Source organism: Salvelinus fontinalis, chromosome 13, assembly GCF_029448725.1.
Source record: "Salvelinus fontinalis isolate EN_2023a chromosome 13, ASM2944872v1, whole genome shotgun sequence".
NCBI classification, from domain to species: Eukaryota; Metazoa; Chordata; class Actinopteri; order Salmoniformes; family Salmonidae; genus Salvelinus; species Salvelinus fontinalis.
Genome location: NC_074677.1, coordinates 11,951,924 through 11,969,871, shown reverse-complemented (window position 1 = coordinate 11,969,871; position 17,948 = coordinate 11,951,924). Strand labels below are relative to the sequence as shown.

The following is a 17,948-nucleotide window of genomic DNA, read 5'->3' as shown; positions in this document are numbered from 1 at the left end:
TTGGAGCACATCGACTGGTATTTCCTTCAATTAATAAAATGCATCATTTTGGAATGGATTTTTTCTTTCCTGGACAATTTGGTCGGCAACACTTTTATTTATCAGCTTGGCATTTTGGGGGGGGGGGGCAGCATTTACCGGCTAACAGAAACCCTGCTGCGTGCATACTGTGTATGTATGTGTGAGAGTGCGTGAGTGCAAACGTGTGTGTGTGAGTATGTCTGTGTGCATACATATCTGTGTGTGTAGAGTACATAGGGTCATATTTACTGAAAGCTGCGGCTGAGGCCTGGTACTGGCGGCCCTCTGAGCCTGCGTCCATGGCCAGGTCATAGGAGCCCTCTGGGGCCACTGCAGCACCGGAGGCCTGGGGCCAGCCCTGCTTCACCAGCAGCACTGTCCCAGACACAAACACAGAGAGATTACACACACACCCTCACACACGTAGAACACAGAGACAGATATGGAAGACAGACATGGATAGATAGTAATAAAACACACACAGCATGCAAATGCACTCACGCAAGCACGCACATAGAGAATACACACAAACAGAGTAGACACAGAGTATACAGTACACACCTGGTCGCTAGTGAAAGTCTACACACCTCTTGCACAGTCTTTACATTTTGTTGCCTTAAAATTAAATCTAAAAAGGGAATAACTTAAGAGTTTTTTTCTACCGATCTACATAACCTACACATGTTCAATGTGAAAGAAAACTATATAAAATGTTCTCTTATTGTTGTGGCAGCATCATGTTATGGGTATGCTTATCACCGGCAGAGACTAGGGAGTTGGTCACGATCTAAAAGAAATATGAAGGGAGTAAAGACCAGATAAAAACAGAGGAAACCCTGCCTCAGTCTTCTGAAAACCTAACCCTGCGATATGGTTTTATTTTTCAGCAGGACAAATAAAAATGTTAATGCCAAAGACACACCAGAATGGCTTTCCAATTGGTGTTCCTAAGTGGTCTAGTCTAAGTCCTGTCTTAAATGTGCTTGAAAATCAGAGACAAGGTATGAATATTGCTGTCCATCAATGACTCCCAACCAAATTTACTTAGCTTGAGCAATTTTGACAAAGACAATAGATATATGTTGCACTAAGAGTTGTACAAAGTTGGTAGAATCTTATTCCAAATGATTCACATCTGTAATGGCTGCCAAAAGGTCCACCAAGTATTAACTCTGCGGTGTGAAGACATACGCAATCAAGATATTTTAATTTTTGTTATTCATTTGGAAAATGTTACTTTTACTTTGAAAATGGTGTAGGTGGTGTACATAAAATGTTATACATTTTTTTGTATTTAATTTAAAGGCAGCAAAATGTGAAGGCTGTGCAAGGGGTGTGTAGACTTTCACCAGACACTGTATACATACACACAAACATTGTACACACACACACAGAGAACATAAATAGAGTACATACAGTATCAGTCAAAAGTCTGGACACACCTACTCATTCAAGTTTTGATTTTATTTACTATTTTCTGCATTGTAGAAAAATAGTGAAGACATTCTAACTATGAAATAACACATGTGGAATCATGTAGTAACCAAAAAAGTGTTAAACAAATAACAAAAATATTTGAGATATTTGATTCTTCAAAGTATCCACTCTTTGCCTTGATGACAGCTTTGCATTCTCTCAACCAGCTTCATGAGGTAGTCACCTGGAATGCTTTTCCATCAGTCTTGAAGGAGTTTCCACATATACTGAGCACTTGTTTGCTGCTTTTCCTTCACTCTGCAGTCCAACTCATCCCAAACCATCTCAATAGGGTTGAGGTCGGGTGATTGTGGAGGCCAGGTCATCTGATGCAATACTCCATCACTCTCCTTTCTTGTTCAAATAGACCTTACACAGTCTGGAGGTGTGTTTTGGGTCATTGTCCAGTTGAAAAACAAATGATAGCCCCACTAAGCGCAAACCAGATGGGATGGCGTATCGCTGCAGAATGCTGTGGTAGCCATGCTGGTTAAGTGTGCCTTGAATTCTAAATAAATCACTGACAGTGTCACCAGCAAAGCACCCCCACACCATCCCACTTCCTCCTCCATGCTTCAAGGTGTGAACCACATCAGCAGAGACCATCCGTTCACCTACTCTGTGTCTCACAAAGGCACGGCGGTTGGAACCAAAAATCTCAAATTTGGACTCAGTTTTCCACCGGTCTAATGTCCATTGCTGGTTGGCCCAAGCAAGTCTATTCTTCTTATCGGTGTCTTTTAGTAGTGGTGTCTTTGCAGCAATTTGACCATGAAGGCCTGATTCATGCAGTCTCCTCCTCAGAGGCTGGTAACTCTAACGAACTTATCCTCTGCAGCAGAGTTAACTCTGGGTCTTCCCTTCATGTGGCGGTCCTCATGAGAGCCAGTTTCATCATAGTGCTTGATGGTTTTTGCGACTACACTTGAAGAAACATTCAAAGTTCTTGAAATGTTCCGGATTGACTGACCTTCATGTCTTAAAGTAATGATGGACTGTCATTTCTATTTGCTTATTGGAGCTGTTCTTGCCATAATATGGGCTTGGTCTTTTACCAAATAGGGCTATCTTCTGTATACCACCCCTACCTTGTCACAACACAACTGATTGGCTCAAACACATAAAGGAAAGAAATTCCACAAATTAACTTTTAACAAGGCACACCTGTTAATTGAACTGCATTCCAGGTGACTACCTCATGAAGCTGGTTGAGAGAATGCAAAGAGTGTACAAAGCTGTCATCAAGACAAAGGGTGGCTACTTTGAAGAATCTCAAATATAAAATATATTGTGATTTGTTTAACACTTTTTTGGTTACTACATGATTCCATATGTGTTATTTCCTAGTTTTTATGTCTTCACTATTATTCTACAATGTAGAAAATAGTCAAAATAAAGAAAAACCCTGGAATGAGTAGGTGTGTCCAAACTTTTGACTGGTACTGTACACACAAACAGAGTGCGCAGTGCACACACACAGAGAATACACACACACACACACACACACACACACACACACACACACACACAAACACACACACACACACACACACACACACACACACACATATATAGATTACATAACATTTCACACATTCAACACACTGACATACAAGCATAAACACACACACACACACATCTTTCATCCATTCCATTGTCGAACTTGGGCTTAATTTCGGATGCATTTTCTTATGTTTCATGCCTAGTGAACATGACCCGGCCCAGTAACGGCAGTGCTGCAGGGCACTGTAGAGCGACAACATGACCCAGCCCAGTAACGGCAGTGCTGCAGGGCACTGTAGAGCGACAACATGACCCAGCCCAGTAACGGCAGTGCTGCAGGGCACTGTAGAGCGACAACATGACCCAGCCCAGTAACGGCTGTGCTGCAGGGCACTGTAGAGCGACAACATGACCCAGCCCAGTAACGGCAGTGCTGCAGGGCACTGTAGAGCGACAACATGACCCAGCCCAGTAACGGCAGTGCTGCAGGGCACTGTAGAGCGACAACATGACCCAGCCCAGTAACGGCAGTGCTGCAGGGCACTGTAGAGCGACAACATGACCCAGCCCAGTAACGGCAGTGCTGCAGGGCACTGTAGAGCGACAACATGACCCAGCCCAGTAACGGCAGTGCTGCAGGGCACTGTAGAGCGACAACATGACCCAGCCCAGTAACGGCAGTGCTGCAGGGCACTGTAGAGCGACAACATGACCCAGCCCAGTAACGGCAGTGCTGCAGGGCACTGTAGAGCGACAACATGACCCAGCCCAGTAACGTCAGTGCTGCAGGGCACTGTAGAGCGACATGGCACAGCTCTCACTGACCTACTTCACTCCACTCTCTGATGATCAAACCCTCTGGAGCTCCAGGAGAAATGCAGTAAAGCCAGACTCTGCGCATAACAAATATGGATCACCACAAACCACAACACAAACTACTAGCTACCAGAGCTAGGGTCAATTCCATTTCAGCTCAGTCAATTCAGGAAGTAAACTGAAATTCCAGCTCCATTTTTTCTCACAGAGAAGCATTGAGGAATATTTGAATTGAATACTTACTGAATTGAAAAGGAATTGACCCCAACCCTAATACCTACCCAACCTTTGCCTCCGTGCACAGATGTGGGGAGATGCATCCTATTGAAACTACATTATTTCATTCTAGCTAGCACAAGGAGATGCTAGAGAGACCAACACTGCTTCTAGCCATCTCAACAACCAACAGTATTACAGTGTTTACGGTAATAAAATGCCAAACAATCCCAGGTTATATCACTTTCACTAACTGACAGATCTCAAGCCATCCTCTAACAACAAATGGCAATGTAACCACAACCATACGAAGAATTGTTTATCACAATAAATCAGAAAATAAATTAGGAATCATCTTATTAACAGTAATTCTAAAGTCATTCTCAAGTTCACACCAAAACACAACATTACACACAGACACACACAAATTTCTGTACAGAACGTTCCAGAGCACTGTGTTGATACAATATGAACAAAGCCTCTCTAGCAGCTCTACATAAGAGTTCTCAAGGCATTGTGAAGGCTCTGGGGTGAAGTTTCCTGTAGGTACAGATCTAGGATCAGCTTTCCCTCACCCAATCTTAACCTTAACCATGACTGGTGAAAATGTTTAACTGACCCAGAGTCTAGGGGAAACTTCTCATAACATACGATAAGACACAGAGAGAGAAGATGTTTGTGTGTGTGTGTGTGTGTGTGTGTGTGTGTGTGTGTGTGTGTGTGTGTGTGTGTGTGTGTGTGTGTGTGTGTGTGTGTGTGTGTGTGTGTGTGTGTGTGTGTGTGTGTGTGTGTGCGCGCATGTGGGTATTTTTACATTTGAGTAGATTGCACTGCCAATCTGATTCATTTGGTGTGTGTTGTATCACGTGTGTATATTCTTACCTTGGGGGATAGAGTGGACTGCTGGTTTGATCAAACTGCATGTGCGCTTGTGTGCATGTCTGTGTGTTTGCGTGGCATATTTGTATGTGCATGCGTGCAAGTTTGTGTGTGCTTGTTTGTACGTGCATGCATTTTTGCGTGTGTGTGTTCTTACCTGGGGGATAGCCTGGACTGCCAGTCTGGTAGAGGTTGGGTGTATAGGTAGGAGTCTGAGGATAACCTGCAGGATAGCCTGAGGACAAAGAACAGAGGCCTTTAAGAAGATCATGGCCTGTGTGTGTGTGTGTGTGTGTGTGTGTGTGTGTGTGTGTGTGTGTGTGTGTGTGTGTGTGTGTGTGTGTGTGTGTGTGTGTGTGTGTGTGTGTGTGTGTGTGTGTGTGTGTGTGTGTGTGTGTGTGTAAGTACATGCAAGTTAATATATGAGTGGATGTGGATGTGTTGTAAGATGAAAGGTCAAAGGTAGGACAGCACAGAGACAGTGTTGTTCCAGAGTGCCTGTCTGGATGGGATAATCACATGTTATTACTCTATGGATCCTCCATCTCCCCACATCCCCGTCACAGTGATTTACAGCGCAGCCGCGCCCTCCTGCACCTGATTCATAAAACAATTGGCCAGGACAATGCAGTGGATGCAACCCATCCATATAGGTTGGATGTCAGTGATTGCGTGAAGTTGCTGACAGTTCAGATAAGATAAGGTTGAAGTCTCCTGGGTCGTATTCATTAGGGTACCGACTGAAAGAAAACAGACTGAAACAGGGAGCGACTGCCTGAACTTGTTCAATATAAGAAATGCTTGCTTTCGTTTTACATTGCAAAACATTTTGTTTTGTCTTAATTAATGAATATGACACTGGTTCAGTTTCAATGGGACGTATTGAGGTACTTGGTGACTCATAGGTGATCTTATATCAAAGGAAATAGGAAGGAAGTGCTTTAGAAGTGGAAACATGCCATCCAGGAACGGTAACTATAATCTTTTAAGCTATTATCTCTGAATAATACAGGAGCTATGAAGAGATTGAGATAAAACTGTTCACTTTGACTGTTTGTTGCAGCTCGTTCCAGTCGCTAGCTGCAGCGAACTGAAAAGACGAGTGACCCAGTGATGTGTGTGCTTTGGGAACCTTTAACAGAATGTGACTGGCAGAACGGGTGTTGTACGTGGAGGATGAGGGCTGCAGTAGATATCTCAGATAGGGGGAGTGAGGCCTAAGAGGGTTTTATAAATAAGCATCAACCAGTGGGTCTTGCGATGGGTATATAGAGATGACCAGTTTACAGAGGAGTATAGAGCGCAGTGATGTGTCCTATAAGAAGCGTTGGTGGCAAATCTGATGGCCGAATGGTAAAGAACATCTAGCCGCTCGAGAGCACCCTTACCTGCCTATCTATAAATTACATCTCCGTAATCTAGCATGGGTAAAATGGTCATCTGAATCAGGGTTAGTTTGGCAGATGGGGTAAAAGAGGAGCGATTACGATAGAGGAAACCAAGTCTAGATTTAACTTTAGCCTGCAGCTTTGATATGTGCTGAGAAGGACAGTGTACCGTCTAACCATACTCCCAAGTACTTGCATGAGGTGACTACCTAAAACTCTAAACCCTCAGAGGTAGTAATCACACCTGTGGGGAGAGGGGCATTCTTCTTACCAAACCACATGACCTTTGTTTTGGAGGTGTTCAGAACAAGGTTAAGGGTAGAGAAAGCTTGTTGGACACTAAGAAAGCTTTGTTGTAGAGCATTTAACACAACATCAGGGGAGGAGCCAGCTGAGTATAAAACTATCATCTGCATGTAAATGGATAAGAGAGCTTCCTACTGCCTGAGCTATGTTGTTGATGTAAATTGAGAAGAGCGTGGGGCCTAGGATCAAGCCTTGGGGTACTCCCTTGGTGACAGGCAGTGGCTGAGACAGCAGATGTTCTGACTTTAAACACTGCACTCTTTGAGAGAGGTAGTTAGCAAACCAGCACAAAGACCCCTCAGAGACACAAATACTCCTTAGCGGGGCCACAAGAATGGAATGGTCTACCACATCAAAAGCTTTGGCCAAGTCAATAAAAATAGATGCACAACATTGCTTAGAATCAAGGGCAATGGTGACATCATTGAGGACCTTTAAGGTCGCAGTGACACATCCATAACCTGATCGGAAACCAGATTCCATACCAGAGAGAATACTGTAGACATCAAGAAAGCCAGTCAGTTGATTATTTACATTATTTTCCAACACTTTTGATAAACAGGGCAAAATAGAAGTAGGCCTATAACGGGATCAGCTTGATCTCCCCTTTAATTATAGGATGAACCAGGGCCTCCCGGGTGGCGCAGTGGTCTAGGGCACTGCATCGCAGTGCTAACTGCGCCACCAGAGTCTCTGGGTTCGCGCCCAGGCTCTGTCGCAGCCGGCCGCGACCGGGAGGTCCGTGGGGCGACGCACAATTGGCATAGCGTCGTCCGGGGTAGGGAGGGTTTGGCCGGTAGGGATATCCTTGTCTCATCGCGCTCCAGCGACTCCTGTGGCGGGCCGGGCCAAGGGGGCCAGGTACACGGTGTTTCCTCCGACACATTGGTGCGGCTGGCTTCCGGGTTGGAGGCGCGCTGTGTTAAGAAGCAGTACGGCTGGTTGGGTTGTGCTTCGGGGGACGCATGGCTTTTGACCTTCGTCTCTCCCGAGCCCGTACGGGAGTTGTAGCGATGAGGCAAGGTAGTAATTACTAGCGATTGGATACCACGAAAATTGGGGAGAAAATGGGATAAAAAAATTTAAAAAAAAATATATATTATAGGATGAACCGTGGCTGCCTTCCAAGAAATGGGAACCTCCCCAGAAAGGAGAGACAGGTTAAAAAGGTCAGAGATAGGCTTGGCCACGATAGGGGCAACAGCCTTAAAGAAGAAAGGGTCTAAACCATCTGACCCAGATGTTTTTTTGGGGTCAAGTTTCAGGAGCTCCTTTAGCACCTCGGACTCAGTGACCGCCTGCAGGGAGAAACTATGTAGCGGGGCAGGGGGAAAAAAGGGAGAAGCGTCGGGGCTAGTCGCATTAGAAGCGGTGGGAGGTGAGGAAATGTTGGACGGGCAAGGGGGCATGGCTGAGTCAAATAGGAATCCTGACTTCATGAAGTGTTGATTAAAGAGCTTAGCCATGTGCTTCTTGTCAGTAACAACCACATCATCAACATTAAGGGACATAGGCAGCTGTAAGGAGGAGGGTTTATTTTCCATGTCTTTAACCGTTTTCCAGAACTTCTTGGGGTTAGACCCACAGAGAGAGAGCTGCTCCTTAAAGTAACTAACTTTGGCCTTCCGGATAGCCTGAGCACACTTATTTCTCATTTGCCTGAACGAGACCCAGTCAGCCTGAGTATGCGTGTGCCGAGCTTTTCGCCAAATTAAATTCTTGAGGTGGAGTAACTCTGCAAGATCACGGTCGAACCAGGGGCTGAACCTGTTTTTAATTCAAAATGTCTTTATGGGGGCGTGTTTGTCAACAATACCACTGACAATATAAAAAAAAGAATGTCCAAGCGTCTTCGACAGAGGGGATCAAGCTGATTTTATACCATTTTATGGAGGCCAGTTCATGAAGGAAGGCTTGATCATTTAAGTTTTTGTGCAAGCGTCTATGACAAATCAGGACAGGTTGTTTCAATGAGCAGCCATTATGAACACGGGCTGTAAAACAGTGATCACTAAGGTCATTACAGAAAACACCAGACTGATACCTATCAGGATTATTTGTGAAGATAACAGAGGGGAGTAGCCTTTTCTGGGTGTTTGGAGTCATACGTTGTGGGATTGGTAATAATCTGAGAAAGATTTAGGGAGTCCCATTGCTTTTGGACTTGGTCAGGCGGTTTAAGTATGTCCCAGATTAGGTCACCTAGCATGACAAATTCAGATTTAGTGTAAGGGGCCAGGAGAAAGCTTAGGGCAGGTAGGGTACAGGCCTGTGCTGATGGTGTACGATAGCACCCAGCAACAGTCAACAAAGAGCTATTTGAAAGTTTAGTGCATAAAACCAGCAAATCAAATTGTTTAGGGACAGACTTTCTGGAGACAATCGCGCACTGAAAGTGATCCTTGGTAAAGATTGCCACTCCCACACCTTTGAAAGATCCGTCTTGCCGAAAAAACACTCTTCCACGTCTCAGTAATGACCAACACATCTGGATTGGAGCTGTGAATCCACACTTTCAATTGATCCATTTTAGGTAATAAACTTCTAGATATTAACGTGCCGAAAACCCAGGCTTTTACGAGAGCAGAAATCAGTGAAGCAGATATCAGAGCACAAGTTAGAATTAGGGTTAGCAACAGTAGATGGGTCAGGGTGTACATGCGCATTTCCAGATATCATCAGCAGTAATACAATCAGGGCACGGCAGAGGACAGGGAGAGCTCTGCAGTGCTGATTTATGACATTTGAATGTGCATTAGATGGCAACAAGATCCTATTGTACAGCCATTTCATCAGGTAACATGAATACAAAGCCGGTGAGAGGTGGTTAGAATAGGATGGGAGGCCAACAGTCTGTGTAACCAATAGAGAATCACTTTCTGAAGGCACTGTATGTCTCAGTTAGGTCACACGGAGTGAGCAGATCCACCTAAAGGGAATGTTCTCAATAATACTTAATGGGCGTAGAACAAGGCCTTGTCCTCGTAAGTATTCATGACCACTTGTCACCCTAGAGAAAGACTGAGTCCCAAATGGTACCCTATCCCTATAAACAGTAGTGAACTTATATTGACCAGGGCCCATAGGGTGGAAATCAGATGGAAACTTAAAGGCACACAGCATTTTCCTGGAAATTGAAAAGAAGCGGTTGGGGAAGATACAGAGAATAGAGTACAATGCTTAAAGCTAGTCTAAGAAGCAGAATATCTGTTCTATGTTCACTATTTCTATCCTTCCCCTTTTGAATCATTTACTTTCAATTTTTTACAGCAGCTTCATACAGCTGAAAATACAATATTTTTGGTTATGAAAAACATATTTCACAGGGGTTTAGATGGTACAATGATTCTCTACACAATGACTGCTTATTTTGTCACAAACTGAAATTAGGTCAACTAAACTCAGCAAAAAAAGAAATGTCCCCTTTTCACGACCCTGTCTTTCAAAGATAATTCGTAAAAATCCAAATAACTTCACAGATCTTCATTGTAAAGGGTTTAAACACTGTTTCCCATGCTTGTTCAATGAACCATAAACAATAAATGAACATGCACCTGTGGAACGGTTGTTCAGACACTAACAGCTTACAGACGGTAGACAACTAATGTCACAGTTATGAAAACTTAGGACACTGAAGAGGCCTTTCTACTCACTCTGAAAAACACCAACAGAAAGATGCCCATGGTCCCTGCTCATCTGCGTCAACGTGCCTTAGGCATGCTGCAAAGAGGCATGAGGACTGCAGATGTGGCCAAGGCAATAAATTACAATGTCCGTACTGTGAAACGCCTAAGACAGCGCTACAGGGAGACAGGACGGAAAACTGATCGTCCTCACAGCAGCAGACCACGTGTAGCAACACCTGCACAGGATCGGTACATCCGAACATCACCTGAAGGACAGGTACAGGATGGCAACAACAACTGCCCAAGTTACACCAGGAATGCACAATCCCTCCATCAGTGCTCAGACTGTCCGCAATAGGCTGAGAGAGGCTGGACTGAGGGCTTGTAGGCCTGTTGTAAGACAGGTCCTCACCAGACACCACCGGCAACAACGTCGCCTATGGGCACAAACCCACCGTCGCTGGACCAGACAGGACTGGCAAAAAGTGTTCTTCACTGACGAGTCGCGGTTTTGTCTCGCCAGGGGTGATGATCGGATTTGCATTTATCGTTGAAGGAATGAGCATTACACGAGGCCTGTACTCTGGAGCGGGAGCGATTTGGAGGTGGAGGGTCCATCATGGTCTGGGGCAGTGTGTCACAGCATCATCGGACTGTAGCTTGTCGTCATTGCAGGCAATCTCAACACTGTGCGTTACAGGGAAGACATCCTCCTCCCTCATGTGGTACCCTTCCTGCAGGCTCATCCTGACATGACCCTCGAGCATCACAATGCCGCCAGCCATACTGCTCGTTCTGTGCATGATTTCTTGCAAGACAGGAATGTCAGTGTTCTGCCATGGCCAGCGAAGAGCCCGGATCTCACGTCTGGGACTTGTTGGATCGGAGGGTGAGGACTAGGGCCATTCCCCCCCAGAAATGTCCAGGAACTTGCAGGTGCCTTGGTGGAAGAGCGGGGTAACATCTCACAGCAAGATCTGGCAAATCTGATGCAGTCCATGAGGAGGAGATGCACTGCAGTACTTAATGCAGCTGGTGGCCACACCAGATACTGCCTGTTTCTTTTGATTTTGAACCCCCCCCCCCCCCCCCCTTTGTTCAGGGACACATTATTCAATTTCTGTTAGTCACATGTCTGTGGAACTTGTTCAGTTTATGTCTCAGTTGTTGAATCTTGTTATGTTCATACAAATATTTACACATGTTAAGTTTGCTGAAAATAAAAGCAGTTGACAGAGGACGTTTCTTTTTTTGCTGAGTTTATTGGAATTTTAGCAACCAGGAAATGGCTAAGTGATTTCTGCATATTGCACCTTAAAATAATATAGAAGAGAAACATTTACTTTATATTATGCAGCCTATATGGAAAATACGGGGTTGGGAAGATATTTACTTAAGGTTAGGATAGGCCTACTGTATATATTATAAAGGTATGCATTATCTATGCTCTAATGACAGCTGCTATTGGTATTCCATTTAAAGGAGAAAAAAAAGATAAATTACACAATTGGTATGACTATGAATTGTACTGATCACATAGCAATCACACTAAAACAAAGTAGCCTATTATTGGAAATAACAAAGCATGCAGGAGCAGCCATTGTGTGTGTGTGTGTGTGTGTGTGTGTGTGTGTGTGTGTGTGTGTGTGTGTGTGTGTGTGTGTGTGTGTCTCCTTCCTGAGGCTACACACCACCCACACAGCCAAATCTGACTGTACCAACACACTGAATAAACCTGCAAAGCCGAAACATATGTGTAAGCTATCCCTGATGCAGTGAAAACATATTTTAAAATTAAGTAAGCTTTATTGGAGTGCGGCCCCATCACACTTTTTTGCTTATTTGAATTTATAGGTTTTACGCCACAACCAACATTTTGGGAGAGCGCGATAGTCCTCTTTTAATTATCAGTATCTGAGATGACATGGAGGGGGCCCCAACCACACTCCTTTGGTCAGCTGTCCCCAGGATGTGTGTCTGTTTGTGTGTGTATGCTCCTGCGTGTGTATCCCCCGGCCTCCCGCCACACAGACTCCATCACACAAGGCTACTGCAACCCCTGCAGGTGTCTGTCCTTTCTCTTAACTCGCTGATCAGCTGCAGCCTAAGGTTGAACAGCAATGCTTTATTGGTATGAAGAAGCGACAAGAGAGAAAGAGAGAGACCATTGAGAGCTGAGAGCACCTTTAAAATAAACTCCCTCTTATCAAAGCCGGCGCTGTGGTAACAGCTTGGCCAATGAATCACTAGTCGAGTGGTAGTAACGGGCCCTGCCCCCTCGAGCCAGTGAAGGAAAGCACCACCAGTGTAATCACATTTCGATTTCCACACTCTATGTCTTCTCCTCTTCCCTTTTCTTGTCTTCCTGACTTACTTTTTTCCACCTGTCTTTGTACACGCCATGTGAATACTCCATTTTCACACAGACAGATCATTCAATGCATAGACTCATCCAGTGATGAATGCACTCATAGCCGCGGGAAGTAGTTTGGGGGTGGGGGTGTATCATCTATATTGGTCACCTAATACAGGACTAGTAAAGGCCCAGTGCAATACTTTTGTGAAAAAAATGTAAACTAAATGTATTTGAGTGTTTACCAGCATTTGAGTCTGATAATTATCTGTACAACAATTAATCTGATAATACTTGTAGAATATAAAAATACTTGCTTAATATACAATATGTTTTCCAATTTCTTGAACTACTTGGAAAATGCAACTTATTTCTATGTGAAAGCTGAAATCATCTATTCATTCCTTTTCCATTTTATCCAGAGCAACTATACATTTTCATACTTGTCCCCTGTGGGAATCGAACCCACAACCCTAGCATTACAAGTGCCATGCTCCACCAACTGAACCACATCATCACACCACATCAGCACAATCCACTTGACGTCTCAATGTACTCAATTACTGTATTTTGCATGGTTTTCTTCATGGTGATGGTAAGTCTACAGATACAAACCTAGATGACCAGCTTTTATATTGTCCGCTAATATTAGTTAAGGCCCAGTGCACTACTTTTGTGAAAAAAATTGTTTATGTCAGCGGGGACACCTCAAATGCTGCACTGCCCTTGTAAAACAAAAAATTATAATTAATCTCCATCATAAACACAGTCATGAGGATGACAGAAGTGAAACTGCAAAGCAACTGAAATGAATTAAAGCACAAAAGAGAATCAAAGTAATTTCAGTTATTGCAGACGTGAGACAAGGAGAGCAGGGAAAGGATGTGGAGGAAATATGTAGGTGATCTAACGCATATAATTAAATAGAGCATCATCCACCTGGAGTAAATGATATATCTCTATGACGTAACTAATCAGTATAAGAACATGATAGAATGCATCTAAAGCTATACATAGGCCTTGCCGAATGGGCCAAGAAATGTTAAGGGAGTACCTGACCACTGTATTGGTACGGTATTGCTGGTTGCTTTTGTTGTTGTTGTTTTGGCACTCACCTGCGTATGCCATGTTCTTGGGGTTCCCGTACGGTGTCCCGGGCTGGACAGGACTATACACAGGATTCATGTCGGAAGACAGTCTACTCTTACTGCAGGGAGAACAGACAGACATAGAGAAAGAGACAGAGAGAGACAAAAATAAAAATAAATTTGCAATTAAGTTTTGGAAACATCTACAATACAGTGACCCTCTCTCATATCATTACCAAGCCCAGCAAAGAACTCAGCAAAGAAAAGAGTCCCTCGTCCAGCTGGTCGTGGGGCTGAGTTCACAAACCTGTTCTAGTAACACACTGAAGCCTCAGGACCAGAACATCCAATCAATCAGAATAAACCAAATTACAACGCAGTCAAAACAAAACTACATTGCTTATTGGGAAACACAAGCACAAGCACAAAGCAAACTGCAGTGCTATCTGGCCCTAAATCGACAGTACACCGTGGCTAACTATTTGACCATGGTTACTGATCAAAACCTTAGAAAAACCTTGACAAAGTACAGGCTCAGTGAGCACAGCCTTGCCATTGAGAAGGGTAGACACAGGAAAACATGGCTCCCTGTAGAGGAAAGGCTGTGCAACCACCGCACAACAGCAAAACATGAGACAGAGCTGCAATTAGAGAGTGTAATTTACCCAAATTTGAAACCCTTATTCAAGGTTTCAAAAACCTCTCTGATGAGGATAGGCTACCCATCCTGTTGGGGGAGGACGCAGAGAGCGGTGGGTTGGCATTGCTGCCTGCCATAAGATGAGGGACAGTGTCTGACAGACCAATCAACATGCACATGTCCTCTATGCTTATTGTTCAATGTATGGTTATTTTGACCCTTGGTTATTGTTGTTACTGTTGTCCAGTTGACAATTTTGATTATTATTATTTTAATATTATTTTGGCAATATGTACATTGTTACGTCATGCCAAAAAAGCAAATTGAATTGAAAAGAATTGAGAGAGAGAGAGAGAGCGCAAAAGAGAGAGAGACATGAACACAAAGTGAGATGAAAAACATGGCTTTCAATAGTTATTAATTGAGGATATGCATTAGCTCAGAGGTCCTCATCTTGGAAGTGTTCCAGAGCCAGCTTGAAGACATTTGACGTCGGCATAACTAAATTGTACTCCACAAAAACTACAGTAACTTTCATAATATTATAGCAGGTATGATCTTGTAATTCGTTTTTTACGATGTCCGTGAGAAGGCAGCAATATATTTTCACTGGTTAAAAGTAATCCGGGAGAAAATGCCAAGCACACAATACAATCGTTACTCACAAAAATCTGAAAAGAAAACTATTATGGTATGATGAGCATTACGGTAGTTTTGACTGTTTGGAACATGGGTAAACAGTAAGAACACACAAAGTACAAACGTGACATACAAGGAAATTATTCAGCCTGAGCACTTTTGTTCTCCATCCTTTTTTCTCCTATCCACAACTTCTCTCCACTTCCACCTTTTTATCACACTGTTTCCACGACCAATCTCTTACACAAAAATGCACGTTTCATATTGGACAAGATCAGGCAGGCCCTCCCTGTTTCAGTCTATTTTCCCCAATGAACAATAACATGGGCCTGGTTTCCTGATCAGCTGTGTGACCATTGATCAGTCAAACTAGATGAAAGTGGCCTACCGAGTGGCACAGCGGTCTTAGACACTGCATCACAGTGCCACTAAAGTCTGGGGTTTGATCCAACCATCCGTGACCGGGGGCCCCATAGGGAGTTGCAGCGATGAGACAAGATCGTAACTACCATGGATATCACACAATTGGGGGAAAAAAAGAGGGAATAATAATAAAATAAACTACGGTAGATGAAAGCAATATGATAAAAGGTAAAATACACACAGGGGTTTCCCGCCATGTTGCCCGCCTATCCAGTCCTTTCAGTTCAGTGATCAAAATGACACATTGAAACACAAAGAGGTTTTGAATTGAAAAAGAGAGAGGAGATGGAGGAGTAGCCAACCGGAGGACATATCAGCAGGGTGTATTACAGTTTATGAACTACAACAGTTTTTTGGAACAATGTTGTTGATTTTCGAAACAGTACACACAAGACACAGGACTGAGACCTTTTGCAAAACAGTAAATGCATTTTTTTTACGTAGTTGCCTTCTCAAAACAGCAAATACATTCATCGAAAGAGCATGACTGCCTGCAAAAAGATTATCACAACCATACTAATCTCTTGTGGACAGGTGCACGTAACATAAATGGTAGTAGCATCTGTCGACTGTGTGACGCCACGACTAACGAGGAACTTGGTCACTGATCATTTGGACAAATCATGACTTCGCAGGTGCTCACATCTTCGGAAGGGGAGGGGACATTTGGCCCATAGACTTGCCTGAAACTGTCTGAGAGTTTCCTTTCAGAGAGGTAGTCTCGGTAGTACATTTTCTGACGCAATTACACAAGATTTTAGTGTCCAAGAATATAACCACACAATATACCCCTTGAGTCAAGCTGACAAAACAGAAATTGAGTCTATCTATTATAAAATCCCATTTATCAACAGATTTTCTTTGCAGTCACTAAATCAACTATCAATAGAACTATCAAAAAGTGCAATATACGGGCAATTATGGGCAATTACTCTCCTTTTTTTCACAAAATCATTTCATACACATAAAATCAAATATTGTTCGTGAGCAAAAAGAAAATGGAAAATAAGCACATTGTGTGCAGGATTAATTAATCGGTTTCATCACAATCCAATTCCATGTATTCAAGTGAATTCAGAAACTATTTAGACCCCTTCCCTTTTTCCACATTTTGTTGAGTTACAGCCTTACTCTAAAATGGGTTCAATAAAAACAAATCCTCATCAATCTACACACAATACCCCATAATGACAAAGCTAAAACACATTTTTAGAAAAACAGAAATACCTTATTTACATAAGTATTCAGAACCTTTGCTATGAGACACCAAATTGAGGTGCATTCTGTTTCCATTGATCATCCTTGAGATGTTTCTACAACTTGATTGGAGTCCATCTGTGGTGAATTCAATTGATTGGACATGATTTTGAAAGGCACATACCTGGCTATATAAAGGTCCTACAGTTGACAATGCATGTCAGAGCAAAAACCAAGCCTGAGGTTAAAATAATTCTCCATAGAGCTCCGAGACAGGATTGTGTCGAGGCACAGATCTAGGGAAGGGTACCAAAAAATGTCTGCAGCATTGAAAGACCCCAAGAACACAGTGGCCTACATCATTCTTAAATGGAAGAAGTTTGGAACAACCAAAACTCTTCCTCGAGCTGGCCGCCCAGTCAACTGAGCAATAGGGGGAGAAGGGCCTTCGGCAGGGAGGTGATCAAGAACCCGATGGTCACTCTGACAGAGCTCCAGAGTTCCTCTGTGGAGATATGAGAACCTTCCAGAAGGACAACCATCTCTGCAGCACTCTACCAATCAGGCATTTATGGTAGAGTGGCCAGACAGAAGCCACTCCTCAGTAAAAAGCTGGAGGAAGAGTTTTGGTGGTTCCAAAACTTCTTCTATTTACGAGTGATGGAGGCCACTGTGTTCTTGGGGTCCTTCAATGCTGCAGACATGTTTTGGTACCCTTCCACAGATCTGTGCCTCGACACAATCCTGTCTCGGATCAATTGAGAAACAAGATTCTCTGGCCTGAATGTCAAGCGTCACGTCTGGTGGAAACCTGGCACCATCCATACAGTGAAGCATGGTGGTGGCAGCATCATGCTGTGAGGATGTTTTTCAGCGGCAGCGACTGGGAGACTAGTCAGGATCAAGAGAAAGAGGAATGGAGCAAAGTACAGAGAGATACTTGATGAAAACCTGCTCCAGAGCACTCAGGACCTCATACTGGGGGCGAAGGTTCACCTTCCAACAGGACATCGACCCTAAGCACACAGCCAAGACAACGCAGGAGTGGCTTCGGGACAAGTCTCTGAATGTCCTAGAGTTTCCCAGCCAGAGCCCAGACTTGAACCCGATCTAACATCTCTGGAGAGACCTCCCCATCCAACCTGACAGAGCATGAGAGGATCTGCAGAGAAGAATGGGAGAAACTCCCCAAATACAGGTGTGCCAAACTTGTAGTGTCATACCCAAGAAGACCCAAGGCTGTAATCACTGCCAAATGTGCTTCAACAAAGTACTGAGCAAAGGGTCTGAATACTTTTTTTTTTACACTTTTGCAAACATTTCTAAACCTGTTTTTGATTTGTCATTATAGAGTATTGTGTGTAGATTGATGAGGAA

The 17,948-nt window shown here is 43.7% G+C and overlaps 1 protein-coding gene across 3 annotated transcripts in view; it reads right to left on the bottom strand.

The window, feature by feature from the left end:
* The window catches only part of LOC129868094 (protein FAM168A-like), a 62,660-nt gene that overhangs the window by 23,471 nt on the left and 21,241 nt on the right, over positions 1-17,948 (bottom strand). For 2 of the 3 annotated variants that reach the window (XM_055941728.1, XM_055941729.1), the window contains exons 2-4: positions 13,700-13,791; positions 5,069-5,146; positions 271-396 (exon numbers count right to left, since the gene is read on the bottom strand). In XM_055941728.1, coding sequence (XP_055797703.1) covers positions 271-396; positions 5,069-5,146; positions 13,700-13,769 — 274 coding nt within the window. In that variant the 5' untranslated portion in view covers positions 13,770-13,791. The remainder of the gene's footprint in view (positions 1-270; positions 397-5,068; positions 5,147-13,699; positions 13,792-17,948) is intronic. The other variant, XM_055941730.1, reaches the window with a different exon arrangement.